The following is a 12,557-nucleotide window of genomic DNA, read 5'->3' on the forward strand; positions in this document are numbered from 1 at the left end:
ACCTCCTGTGACTATTCAGGAAAGTACAATAAGGTTCCGTGGATCCAAGCCCCGGGGTAATAGCCTCAATGCCCTGGGTTGGCGTCACAAGGGCAAGGGCTAGGTCAGGGTTCGGTCACTGACGCTCCCATCAACTCCCAACATAGAGTCACCCGACTACCAGAGCGAGTATCTCGGTCTCTTGCTTCGCTATTTCCCTGGGACTGTACAGTGGGCTGTGCACTAGGAAGAACCATCACTGTGAAACCGTCCCTTCCTTCGACGGCTTCTTTCCCCAGGGTAGAGACAGCAAGCGCAAACCAGGAATTACTGGCCTTAGTGCTTTGCCTGTCCATTGGAACAATGTCAGCTGCCGACCATATATGAAGGAATTCAAAACTCACAGCAGGTTGAGAAACAGCTGCATGACCCAGCGGGACGATATGAAACCATGCCATTTCAAACTCTTCAAATCCGAGGGCCGGGTTTCATCTGCATCTGGTACAGCATACCGGCTCAGGTACGGGTCGACATCGTCATTCCCAGAAACTCGGGGAGAACCCATCTGAACCATGGCAATCCATTCGGATAGAGAGCCAGAATATTCCTGCAGGTCCCCTTCCGACATTCCCTCGGGCAATTTCCCGTCTTCATAAAACGGCGGCGTGATTACTTGCTCGTGATCAATCTCCTGTGGTTCGCAGGTTTTCAACTGCGGTTGGGCTTTTTTAATTGGTTTGTCTCCTGAATAATAGTTTAGTCGGGTTCCCTTCTTGGGTTCGGAGCATCATCACCTTCATCCCAGCCGGAGCTGCTTTCCAAGTCGAGGAAGAGCCACGCCACTGATTGAGTCAAAACATTGTCAAATGCCCAGACGATTCTTTCGAACCCTTTCTTTCCATGTAGCATTGAGGGTAGCCGTAAGTTTAGCTCCACCACTGACGACATTATCAGTAAAGTTTCCACTAGTCAATTTGCTCTTTTTATACACACGGAATCTTTCTTTTGCGTGTTTCCTGCCCCCGCTACGGATAGGTTTGCCTGTGAGACCTGTCCGCTCATAGATCTCCTTTCCTAACTCCATTCGAAGAATTCCTATTTCAATCGAGTTAATTTCAGGACTCACTGCCCCGACGGCAACGCCTCAAGCCACAAACTCAGGAGAAACGAACCATCTCGGAGTGTGAAGACATTATCAGATCCCGAACGTCCTTCGGATATCATCAAGATATTTCCTATATCTTGAGTCAGATTCTCTATTCCATGAAGATGGATTGCCTAGGCACAGAAGCTGTCTAGTGCTTATGCAACTTAAGGACACTCCAATCAGGAAGAACTCATGGACTGAGCTAGAGACACAAGTACCTGACTTAATGTATTTATTGAAAAATTCATGTTCAAGCAGAGCAGAGGGTCTCATGAAGACTCGAGCATAGCGAGGATTCTCTGGCTTGCCCTCGAGCGAAGACGTGATCTGTGAACAGACCTCCTTTGGCAAGATAACCTCAACCTTTACATAGTCAGTTAAGTAAACATTCCTCGGATCAATCCACAGGTTACTTACAGAATGCACAAACGCATGATTCTGGATCGCCGAAAATGGCGATTTTTTAGTCGGGATCTGTTTTGGGTCGATAAACGATGGCAGTTGAGCTATGGTGGTGTAACACTTTTCACGACGTGATGCATCGTCCATTTCTTCAAACATAATGTCCGTAATGCTATTTAATCGATGCTTGATGGTTGACAGTTGACGCTCTTGAGTTCTGATGGGTTAATTTTTTCAGCCGAAGGGTGAGGTTTGATTAAGCTCATGGGAGGCTTATCGGACCCATAAGGCTGCAGCTATCAAACCACCTTCAGGTGTTGGCATCTTGTTTGCGCATTTTCTTCTATATATTCTCCTACACTAGGTAACCGTCAAAATGTTATTTCAAAGTTCCTAAGGAAACATCTAGGTAGAATGAATCGAATGTGAATGGCACAGATTCAACACAAAAGTGCTGTAAAATGAATATGTTGTCCAGGGTAGTATGTAGTTGCTCAATTGTGCCAATTATACCAATGCGACCCTAAACCCTTCAATGCATTCTGACGAGAGATCAACTTGTCTACTATTCTATTTCTCTCCAGATTGCTCTTCGAGCCAGGGGCTCTAGTGGATCCACCAGTGTATGTATAGGCCGACAAACAAAACACTGCCAGTAAGAAGGAATCCGTGACTAGGTATGCCGGGAATAGTCTGCGAGTACCTATAAGGTAAACCATTGAGTGGAGACCTCTATAACAAGAGAAATTGTTTGAAATTGTCTATATTTGACGCATAGTCAATTCTAGCATCATATATTCATGGTTGGTTGGTAAATCCGTGCCTCTTGAATTGTTTCTCACGGGGAGGAAACGCTGAGGCCCAGCCAAACCTTGGAAACACGGGGTCTATTGACTTCAATTCCTCTCTTATTACCTCAGTTTCATTACCTCCTGGTTTCTTCCCTAAATTCTCCAGGAACGTTCAACGCACAACGAGGTAGATTCCGAAGTCATCCGATACCGATAACGCGGTGTGCCCAAGGCGGTAATCGCGATGGCACCCGATAACGATTTGGAGGCAGTATCGGACCGCCAAAAGGCGGTATGCAATTACCCTCCGACTCCCTCTACGGGCACGCCCTCCTCCATTCGCCATTCTTCAAGAAGCATTAAGCCTAAGCTGCTGGGTCCTGGTGCTACTTCTCCAGACTCTGTTCTTGCCCTCATTGCCAGCTTGTGTGCAGGCCAAAACCCAGTCTCGCACGACTTGCTAGACGAGGCGGAAGAAGTGGACGAAAACATGGCGGCCCCACGTCGCGAGCTCCTACACAAGGACCATTTCGCATTCGTGTTTGGGAACGTGAAGACTCAGAACTACTTTGATCCTGCTTCCAAGGGCCCAGGCTCTCACACGTAAGTTTAAGTATTGCTCACAGAGAGTGTCCTTCATCACTGACAACAATGAAACCACAGCATCCGCACTCTTGCTTGGAACCCCACAGGCCAGCTGATTGCTACTGGCTCTGCAGATCGCACTCTTCGAATCTGGAACCCAGAGCGCCCTCACGTCCGATACTCCACTGAACTACGCGGCCACACAGCTGGCATTGAGAAGGCACTTTTCAACCCAGTTCGCGATGCAGAGCTGGCTAGTTGCTCGGCCGATGGTACAGTGCGCTTCTGGGATGTGCGCTCCAAGACCTGTGTGAGCCGTCTCGATGTCGGCGGCGAAGCCTTTACTCTCTCCTGGTCTGCTGACGGCAGCACAATGATTGTCGGCAAAAAGGTAATCACCCAATGCCGTGATTCCCCAGACTTGATCTCCTTCATGGCAATTCCACTAACATACGATATATGACCAGGATGATACCTTGATCCCAATTTCTGTTCAATTCCCCTCCTCCCCAACCACCCACCCCGATGGCGTGAATGCGCTGAACCTTCCCTCCTCTACTCCCGGCGCGACCACCTACACAGCTCTCGATCCCCACCCTCAAACTGTACAAACGAATGCCACAACCTTCTCCTGGTGCATGCCGACCCCAGAACGCCAAGAGAAGCACATCTTCGTGACGACCGGCGAAGGCAAGGTCAAAATCATTTCCTACCCTTCCTTCGATGTTATGCACACTCTCAACGCCCACACCTCAGCTTGCCTTTCCATTGCGCTTGCGCCAACAGGCCGATACCTCGCAGTTGGTGGAAGTGACGCCCTCATCTCCCTCTGGGACACCACCGACTGGATCTGCCGTCGCACTTTATCCAGCGAGAATGGCGGTGCCATTCGCGGTGTCAGCTGGAGTTTCGATGGCCGCTACATTGTTGGCGCATGCGACGAGCTCGGATGTGCTGGAAACGGACTGGAGATCTTCCATGCCGAGTCCGGCGATAGCATTTATACGATTCCTACTACCGGTATCAACGCTGGTGTCTCCGCTGTCGCGTGGCACCCCTCTCGCTACTGGCTGGCTTACTCGACTACTACCGATGGACCTAGTAGTTCCAGCCCTGGAGGATTGAAGATTGTCGGTGCTGGTGGTGGTGGATTGTAAACCTGTGCGCTGGTGTTGACGTGAACTTTCTATCCCATGGCGAGCGTATGTTTGCCCTCACCTGTATGATCTAGATGATTGTCCAAAATTATTATGAATGATGTATTGAACACAACCCAATTGAATGATATGTAATACCAATGAGGTTCTTGAATATGTGATGTAATGTTCTGGTAGTTTATTGACATGATTGAAAAAGCCCCAAAATACCCCAAGTCATGTCGGATAGGTTATCCAAGAGTGAAGAGTTTCGCCCCCAAGAGACCGTATATTCATTCATCATCAAGTCATTTCAATAGCAGATCTCAATGCGGTTTCATCCACTAGATCGCTCAAATGTTGCGGCAAGAAGAGAGCCGCAGATGCAATTATCTAAGGGGAGTTTCGTGGTTAGTATTCAACCTCGGAGAGTCCGGGTCGAATAACGTGATCAGCGACCCCAGTCTTTATGAGGGTAAGATGCCAATGCCTCACGTGTATCGATCTCAGGTTGGGGACCGAGGAGAGAAACTGAGAGAAGAAGTCATCCATTGGAATGACGGCCATTCCCAAGCCAGAGAGGGTATCCTCGGCGAAAATTGATAGAGTAGATGATCAATGCTCTTGCAAAGTGCGAGGGTAGGAGTCCGGGGGATTGATCAGAGTAAGAGATCATAAACCGCAACGTCCAACGATGGGAGCATGAGTGATCTCGAGCTTGATCGGTTGCTGGAACTGAAGGCTGTACATCGAATGGCTTTCATAGAGATGTCATTGCACCACGTGCTGAACTCATGATGGTCGCCAGTTTTCCCAGCCGGTATTAGTCCCATTTTCACCCAAAATCTGATTGTTCAACATCTGTGACCATTGAGATTCACTGAAGGACTCCATGTTCAAGTTGCTGAAATCCCCATTGCGGGTTTCTGAATCTGAGGCCGGAAGATCCCAGGCAGATGGTATAGAAAACAAGTTTGTCGCATCCGGGGGGATTGACGGACTACCAGAGTTGTTCTGATAGAATCGACTGCCCACAGCAGTCATGTCGGATGTGTGCGAACTTGGGGCTCGTTGAGGCATATCGCTTGGATTGACCTTGTCAAAAGACGAGGCTGACGCCTGACTAGTATACATGGAATTTGTCTTTTGTTGCTTGTTTGCGGGTGGTACGTCGTCTGTACCGGTAATCGAGTAGGAGGTGTTGGAGGACGAATTCAATGTTGAAGGGGTTGGATGGTCTGATGGTGGGTTGTTTCTGTCGCTGAGGTTGCCAAAATCAGGTGAGAATCCCATCTCCATGTCAACTATACCATCTGTTTGTGCGGATTGGTTCATTCTTGGACATGTCGCCTGAGTGGAAGGTCCAAAAAGACGAGCTGTGTCATCGTTATTGAAGGGTGCTAATCCGGCAGTCTGTGGATTTGACTCCCTGTTACGGCTAGGAAGAGATGCCGTCAAGTCGCCTGCTATGGGCTGTTGATTGCCACCACGGTTCGCGCTGTATTGAACAGACTCATCTCTCGCATTTTCTTGTCTTTCACGAACGTTGTAAATGGGAACACAGTCGCGATTTTCGGCGCAGTAGGGTTTCTAGCGAGATTGAGATTAGCTTCACGGAGCCAGCGGGGCCAAGGGGAGACGTACTGCCATTGAATGTGCGACCGTATAGGTTATCTGCCTGTCATCCAAAGCGCGAATGCCAGTTCCATCGAGGTCGACATCCAGCTGAACAAGGAACGTCTCAGTCAGAGGATTTCGAATCTTCATGGCATTCAAGGCGGAGATGAGGAATTGTAGGGAGGAGTGAACACTCGAGTCCTCTGGCCGCGATTTGAGATACTGCACAAAAACACGAGCAGCAATGTAGAGGCAGAATGACATGAACGGATTTAACTGTAAAATATGAGTGTGAATGTTTATGGACAAGAAAGCGAAACAGAGACTTACGCTTGTCAAATCAACATGGCTGATCATCTTCATGATGCTCGAAATCTGGTTTGCGGCCACGAGGCATCTACGCTTGCTTTCCGTCGTGATCTGGTTTGACATCTTGTTCTTTTCGGCTTTGAAAATCGCCGCTTGGTGGAGGCAGATAGTCGAAGTATGAATACTCATGTTGGCGAAAATGACGTTCACATCCGACATGCCACTTGGCAGCCTAAGATGATCGGGCAACGCGAGAGAGATATGCAAAAGAATATTATCATGGCTCCTGTGTCGTTTCCAAAACTCTCCATTAAGGTCGTGATCGTTATCACCAGGATGAGGCCGGTGTATATGAACGAGGTTACGGCCAAAGAGACTCGTCACAACCACTACGCATGCAAACGGTGCTAATGTTGCGACACCGTCGCCTATAATAATGTCAGCCAGACGAAGTGTTCGTTGTGGCTTGCCATTTGTAAAAGACTCCTCGGACGCGGGGAGGTTCGTCATGATCTAATCTTGTCAGTATATCACGTTCCTCACTGTAAAAGGGACACGAAAGAGGTACTGACATCTTTCTCTTCGATGAGAATGGGCCAACCGGTTCCAACACTGGCATATCGATCTGTAGCAAATGCGCCCCAGAAAACTCTCCTGCGTTCCTCGCGTTCAGTCCAATCTTTTGGTGGTAAGATGGATTGCTTGACGTCGAGACCAACACCATCAAGCCGATTCAACCCAAGCATTAGTGCTAACCTTGCAGCTTTGCCAACGCTCAGCCAGGCTCGTGGGAAGAAAATCATGCGGAATTCGTATGTGCCGATAAGTATCCACGTTTGGCAATGTGCGATGCTGACGATGCTCTCTCCGAACCCTTTCATCTCGTCCATCTCCGCATACTTGCGTGCTCGCAGATAGAAATGATTATGTAGAAAGAAGTATTTCTTACTGACAGACGCGGCATGACACCACATAATGTATCGCAGGCATATCGGCGGTCGCATATGAGGGGGAAGGTTTAGAGCTGCAAAGTAACGAGGACGATGGATAATGGGCATCATTGGATATATTTTCTCGAAAAATAGAGCATCCCTAGATGGGTACCTTGTATTAGATCGGTTCGAGATCAAACCCAAATGGGGTACATACAATTCATCGATCACATCCTGTGAAGGAAGGGGCTCTTCCAATCCTAAACTGATCAAGTCCCACTGAGTCGCATGGGGTGGATGGTATGGCATTCCACCTGGCTGAGCTACGCCTGGGACGGTCGAAGCTGAGAAAGAATTCTCCATATCACCACCAATGCCTCCAAGGTCTGGGAGGTCAGGCAGAGACAATATGGGCTCATCGGGGATAGGCGCTGAGAATGTATTCTCTGGTGGTTGCGTCGGGGAGATTCGCTGGGTCGGTTCCGAATCCTGGGTTTTGAGAAGAGTCTCTACTTGAGCTGATCCAGATATGATCATTAGCGATACATTCCACTGTTATAAGAGCATTTGCGATCATTGTACTCAATGAAGTCGTACCTAATCGAGCTTCGAGCTGCTTGACATATCCCCGCTTTGGGCCACTCTTCTTGCGCACTTCATCGTAAGAGCATTCATGTCCCAAACGTGAACAGGTTCCGCAGCTCGGTCGTCTCCCATCACATCGTAATTTCCTCCTCCGACAGACCACACACGCGATGCGCTTGGGGCGGGGAACGAAGTTCCTTTCTGCGGTGTCAGTATTTTCGATAGCGGCGCCACTTTCAGCGGACAGGAATTCCATCTGAGAGGGGCCAGATTCGGAGATTTGCGCCGATTCACGTCCAAATTGAGACGGCGGAAGTGCCGCCATCGCGGGCCTGATTCCAGATGTCACGATGTAACGGCTGAGTAATTTGAACGGACGAGCTCGGAAATTGAGCTTGGCCAACTCTGGTTTATCGGCGCGAAAAACTTGGGTGGATCAATGTATGATTAACCGAGGCTTCAACAAGCCAGAAATATTCACTTGGTCATCACCGGATTTTCCGTGGGGAGATATGAGAAGGGACGAAGGTCTATGGATGACGACGGGAATTCGTATCAGGGAGGCCGATGGTTCCTCCGCCCCAACGTGTCTTCATCGACGTATGAGATATGAAATGTTAGATAACAAAACAAAGACCCCTATTTTTCCTTTCGATCACATTCTAATGGAAACCATGCAATCGTCTTTCAATTCTATGCCCCAACGCGGCAGAGGGCCACGCACCAGACAGTTGCCTGGGGGCTTGGCATACATATGGGGATCTATGTTGATCAGGATACGGAGGACTCCAACGATACTCCATACATCAGATTGGAGACCTTGACTTTCCCTTTCCACTATAGTGTCCACTTTTTTGTTGCTTTTTGATCACCAAGGCTGAGCAACTATACGGTGCTCAGGAGGTGAACGCCTCCCATCATGATCTGCATATAGGCATTGACAGGTGACTACATAAATGCCAGGTGCCCAGCTCACTCCCGAGGTCCAGGGCTACTCTTAAGACAAAAGCACTACAGGAAGGGGTTTCATGAATTCCGGAAAGTACATGTATTGCTCCTAACTGTCATACCAAACTTCCTACATGTGGGTAGAGAGATGGTGTAGGGGATGATCTTGTTCTCCGTACTCCGTACAATGGGTTGCATGATGTCCTCGACAAGGCCCCGGAAGCTATATTAGTCTACTATGAAGCATACGCTTAATTGAAGGAGTAACTACAATACCATGTTCCATTGCTTCAATCAGCCTCCAGAAGTCATACTAATCTACCTCCGAGGTTTGCATTTCCACCTCCGATTCCTTCTCCCATCGCTGTGCCTCGGCCAAATCAATTGACCAATCACCTATATTATTCGTGATCATATCTGCAAACTCTTGAGTGAATTTCACATGAGGGCCCCAATCACTAGGGACAGGGTCTCGTCACCCCTCATGGAGCTGTACGAGTATATGTTGGGTAGAACAAATGCGGTAACAGGGGTCCACCAGGAAAAGGGATATGAATAGTTGGTGGCGGGCTCGACCGACTCACTATTCGGGCCTGGGACGTTTTCTTCCTTGGGTAATTTGGGAGGTTGACTCAAAAATATACGAAGTAAGTCTTGCAATGACTGCCGCAAGTCGCTTCCGACTAGCAGGTCAAATTAGCAGACTCGAGAATCGGCATTGAATGTGAGGCTATAGCCTGTCTCTATGAGACATATGGCCTTGTCATGCAGCTGCTGAGTGCATCAATTCCACATGGTAGCTGCCCATGGTAGCTGAGACTAGATCCATATCGAAATCGATGTCCCATTCAAAGCACAAGTCGTTTCCTAGTTGTGAGTCCAACATGGCTTCACCATGCTCTTGCATGACAACCTTTTCGTCAAAGACGTCGCATTCCCAGTTTGACTTGTCGGACACGTTTTCCACCAGACGCAGTATCACCACTTCGGGGTTTGTGACATGCAGGATGCAACGCCGAGTCCCTAGGTGTCCGAGAGCCCCATTGGCAAAGCGCTTATTGATGTCTAACTCAGAGTCCACGGGGATAGCATTGAACTCAGGGACCCGGAGTGAACGGTCAACAGTGTTGTCTATCTATATATTCATTCTATTTCGCTGTATCAAGACAAAAACCGAAGACACAAGGGATTGCAGTGCCGCTATGTTCAATGTCTCATCCGACATAGATGCGTGCAAATGCAAATACCACTTTATTCCTCGGACCGCAAAAAGAGCCTTTCTTCGCTATTCAAAGGCTCGAGGCCATTGCAATGTTTTCCAGACACTCTCGTAGTTTTCAGCACACGGGAAACGTACAAGACGCATGGAAGACACAGCACAAGGAAAATTACAAATTTAGTATATCCACAACATATTACGCATCCTGTACATATTCCTGATCAGAGAATTGCGGTTCTTACTGTTGGTATCGAGGGTTTTGATAAGTCTATTTTCTTTCGCTTTGAATGTATGTGGCCTCGAGCGATCGTACTGTACAGTGCCCATCGCCCGATTTCCAGTTCGACGGCAGAGGCGCAAACAAGGATCCCCGGGAAATAACGCGTGATGGAAGAAAAGATGAAACATTCAATGTGTCAAACAATAAGTGGGAAAATATATCGTACAGTCATCCACCGCGTAGTAGGGATGAGGTATAGGGTGAAGAGGTACAAGAGGTTCAGAGACAAAGCAGAGTGAAACGGCCAGTTCGGCAAAGCAGCATCATCTTTAGTTGTATCCACGACGGCGCTTTCCTTGGTTGCGAGGTCTGGCGTGAACAACGGCCTTGTTGATCTTCCACTTCGGGCGGGTCTTGTAGCCGGATTTGGTCTGGAGGTGAAAATACAGAGTCAGTCCCATGAAGGCCTAATGCAAATTACAAAACGAAAGTGAATACATACCGGAATACCCCAGGGACTCTTCGGGTCGACGTTACCCTTGGACTTACCACGTCCACCACCGTGGGGGTGATCCATGGCGTTCATGGCAAGACCACGCACCGTGGGACGAATGTTGAGCCAGCGTGAACGTCCGGCCTTTCCGAGTTGGGTGTAGTGGTAATTTGGGTTACTGGTGATACCGATAGTAGCGCAGCAATCCTTGTGAATAAGCCGAGTCTCACCACTGGAGAGACGGACGGTAATGTGCTGGGCAAGACGTTCCTGCTTCTGCTGCTCACGCTGCGACAAGGGCTTCTTTTCAGCCTCAGGCTCTTCATCTTGAATCGTTTGCTGACGTGAGTCGCTACCCTTGGCCACGACCGTGGCATAGGTTCCAGCACTGCGACAAAGTTGACCACCCTTTCCAGGTCGCAAGCCTAAGTTGAAGATCAATGTTCCCACAGGAATCATGTGCAACGGCAAGCAGTTTCCTCTCCAGGCAGTTCTGGCAGCAAGCACACCAGGATCGACCGTGCTTCCCATACTCTTCCACAAGTCTTCGGGAATTCCGGACATATAACTCTGAACGACGTCGCCGGCGCGCATTCCATCCGCTGCAAGGATGTAGCTCAACTTACCAGTTTCCTTACTAGCAGTCAGGGCAATGTGGGCACTGCGACCGGGATCATACTCGATCCGCTCCACTGAGTGCGGCCCCGGGGCCATGCGAAGGAAATCAACGGTCCGAATTCGACGCTTCGCACCACCTCCATGATGGCGGACAGTGACGCGACCCGAGTTGTTACGACCACCTTTAGCATGACCACGCTTTGGGAATGTCAACTTGTGCACCGGACGGCCCTTCCACAGGTGATCGTTCACTGGGCGCCGTAAATGTCTGATACCGGGGGTACGCGGAGTGTAGGTGCGCAGCACAACGCCCGAAGCGTCGCGACTGGGGGGAGGAGCGAATGAAGTGTTGGGGTCGATAAACGAGTTCAATGGTGTTTCGATAGGCTTCGGCTTGTTCTTTTCGATTTCATTGACGATGGTTGAATAGCCGCGGGCTGGCAAAGGAAGGGAAGGTAGACACCTGAAGGGCAACCGAATGCCCCGTAGGGCAATTCGGGGTTGAAGCATCGCTACCAGGGTAGAGAGACACGAAGACGATTAGAGTAGAACCAATCGGAGGGGAAAAGCAATCAGGATGAAAGCCAATTGTCAATGAAGTAGACCAACAAAGACTCAACTGCTCCTCTCCTCTACTTTGTACATATGCACCAGACTCTCCACAGAAACAAAAAGTTCTGGTGGCACGTGATCCGGGTTGACTGCACCGCCTCTCAGCCACACAGAGAGATTCATGGCCTGTGGCTGATGGTAGATCACGTGGATGAACTGGGAAAGTCGATGATGCTAGGCAGCAGTCACGTGACAGTTTGTTACGAGACCCAATACTTGAACAAACGGAAACGTCGTCGTTGCCCGGAGCAACCCTTTTATTTACTCCTCACGATCCTAACGCGTATCTCCCTTCATTGTTCGATCAGCTTCGCTCAACCTGTTCCAGATCATCTTTCCTGTATTTCTCTCCAGCTCTTTATTGCTCACGTCAATTGTTCATTTTACCAATTGCCCTAAAAAAGGAGTCTCGAATGTCACTTTGGTGATCCACGCGACTGGCGGAGTGGGGCTGCTTGTTTTCCGCGCTAAGTACGGTACTAGGGCCAAACATCGCCTTTTGCCCTCAAGCTCTCTTCCTTTTCCCTCATCATTCCAGTTAGAGCTACCCTTTCGTCTTCCCACCCCACTTCCCAACCACCTAATTATCGCGTGCGGATTCTTGTCGTACAGTGTCTCCAGATCATTCCTGTATCTTTTGACACCTTTCCCGCCTAATTCGCGCCCCATTTGATCCCCGGACTCAGGGTGCTGCGCGGTTTTGATACGTATCAACATAGACTTCTTTGAGCCGAGAGTCTCGACTGGCATCACCACCAACTGTCTGAAAACTACAGCTGCCTATTGGCATTGTAGTCTCTTCGGAACAACCACATTTTCACGCGTGGTACGTGCACTTCTTCCTCAACCCTCTGGTATGAGGTCTCCACCGAGGTAATGTTGAATGGAATGCTGACTTGATGTCTATAGCAGGGCGAGGATTATTATATTCCTGTCCCCTTTTCCCCTTTTTTACGCGTCGTTC

At 49.1% G+C, this 12,557-nt stretch overlaps 5 protein-coding genes across 5 annotated transcripts; 1 reads left to right on the forward strand and 4 right to left on the reverse strand.

Moving 5' to 3' along the window:
• Nucleotides 1-104: 104 nt before the first annotated feature.
• Nucleotides 105-1,687, reverse strand: N7457_007180 (ribonuclease P protein subunit p40; the record flags this gene model as incomplete). Its single annotated transcript, XM_057178223.1, has 7 exons — nucleotides 105-327; nucleotides 384-723; nucleotides 774-917; nucleotides 973-1,074; nucleotides 1,152-1,214; nucleotides 1,345-1,489; nucleotides 1,544-1,687. 7 exons carry the CDS (start codon nucleotides 1,685-1,687, stop codon nucleotides 105-107), a joined length of 1,161 nt encoding a protein of 386 aa, XP_057029967.1.
• An 876-nt stretch (nucleotides 1,688-2,563) lies between these two features.
• On the forward strand, nucleotides 2,564-4,061 carry N7457_007181 (uncharacterized protein; the record flags this gene model as incomplete). The annotated part of the gene is made up of 3 exons (XM_057178224.1): nucleotides 2,564-2,922; nucleotides 2,983-3,295; nucleotides 3,372-4,061. 3 exons carry the CDS (start codon nucleotides 2,564-2,566, stop codon nucleotides 4,059-4,061), a joined length of 1,362 nt encoding a protein of 453 aa, XP_057029968.1.
• Nucleotides 4,062-4,832: 771 nt separating this feature from the next.
• On the reverse strand, nucleotides 4,833-7,808 carry N7457_007182 (putative C6 transcription factor Prf; the record flags this gene model as incomplete). The annotated part of the gene is made up of 6 exons (XM_057178225.1): nucleotides 4,833-5,630; nucleotides 5,685-5,933; nucleotides 5,988-6,479; nucleotides 6,539-7,058; nucleotides 7,116-7,416; nucleotides 7,496-7,808. The coding sequence occupies 6 exons, from the start codon at nucleotides 7,806-7,808 to the stop codon at nucleotides 4,833-4,835; spliced, it is 2,673 nt and encodes an 890-aa protein (XP_057029969.1).
• Nucleotides 7,809-9,194: 1,386 nt separating this feature from the next.
• Nucleotides 9,195-9,656, reverse strand: N7457_007183 (uncharacterized protein; the record flags this gene model as incomplete). Its single annotated transcript, XM_057178226.1, has 2 exons — nucleotides 9,195-9,566; nucleotides 9,606-9,656. 2 exons carry the CDS (start codon nucleotides 9,654-9,656, stop codon nucleotides 9,195-9,197), a joined length of 423 nt encoding a protein of 140 aa, XP_057029970.1.
• A 543-nt stretch (nucleotides 9,657-10,199) lies between these two features.
• N7457_007184 (mitochondrial 54S ribosomal protein uL2m) lies at nucleotides 10,200-11,491 on the reverse strand (the record flags this gene model as incomplete). The annotated part of the gene is made up of 2 exons (XM_057178227.1): nucleotides 10,200-10,301; nucleotides 10,373-11,491. The coding sequence occupies 2 exons, from the start codon at nucleotides 11,489-11,491 to the stop codon at nucleotides 10,200-10,202; spliced, it is 1,221 nt and encodes a 406-aa protein (XP_057029971.1).
• Between the last annotated feature and the right edge of the window lie 1,066 nt (nucleotides 11,492-12,557).

The sequence above is a fragment of the Penicillium paradoxum genome (assembly GCF_028828445.1).
Source record: "Penicillium paradoxum strain IBT 22861 chromosome Unknown utg000006l_segment0_segment0, whole genome shotgun sequence".
Classification (NCBI taxonomy): Eukaryota; Fungi; Ascomycota; class Eurotiomycetes; order Eurotiales; family Aspergillaceae; genus Penicillium; species Penicillium paradoxum.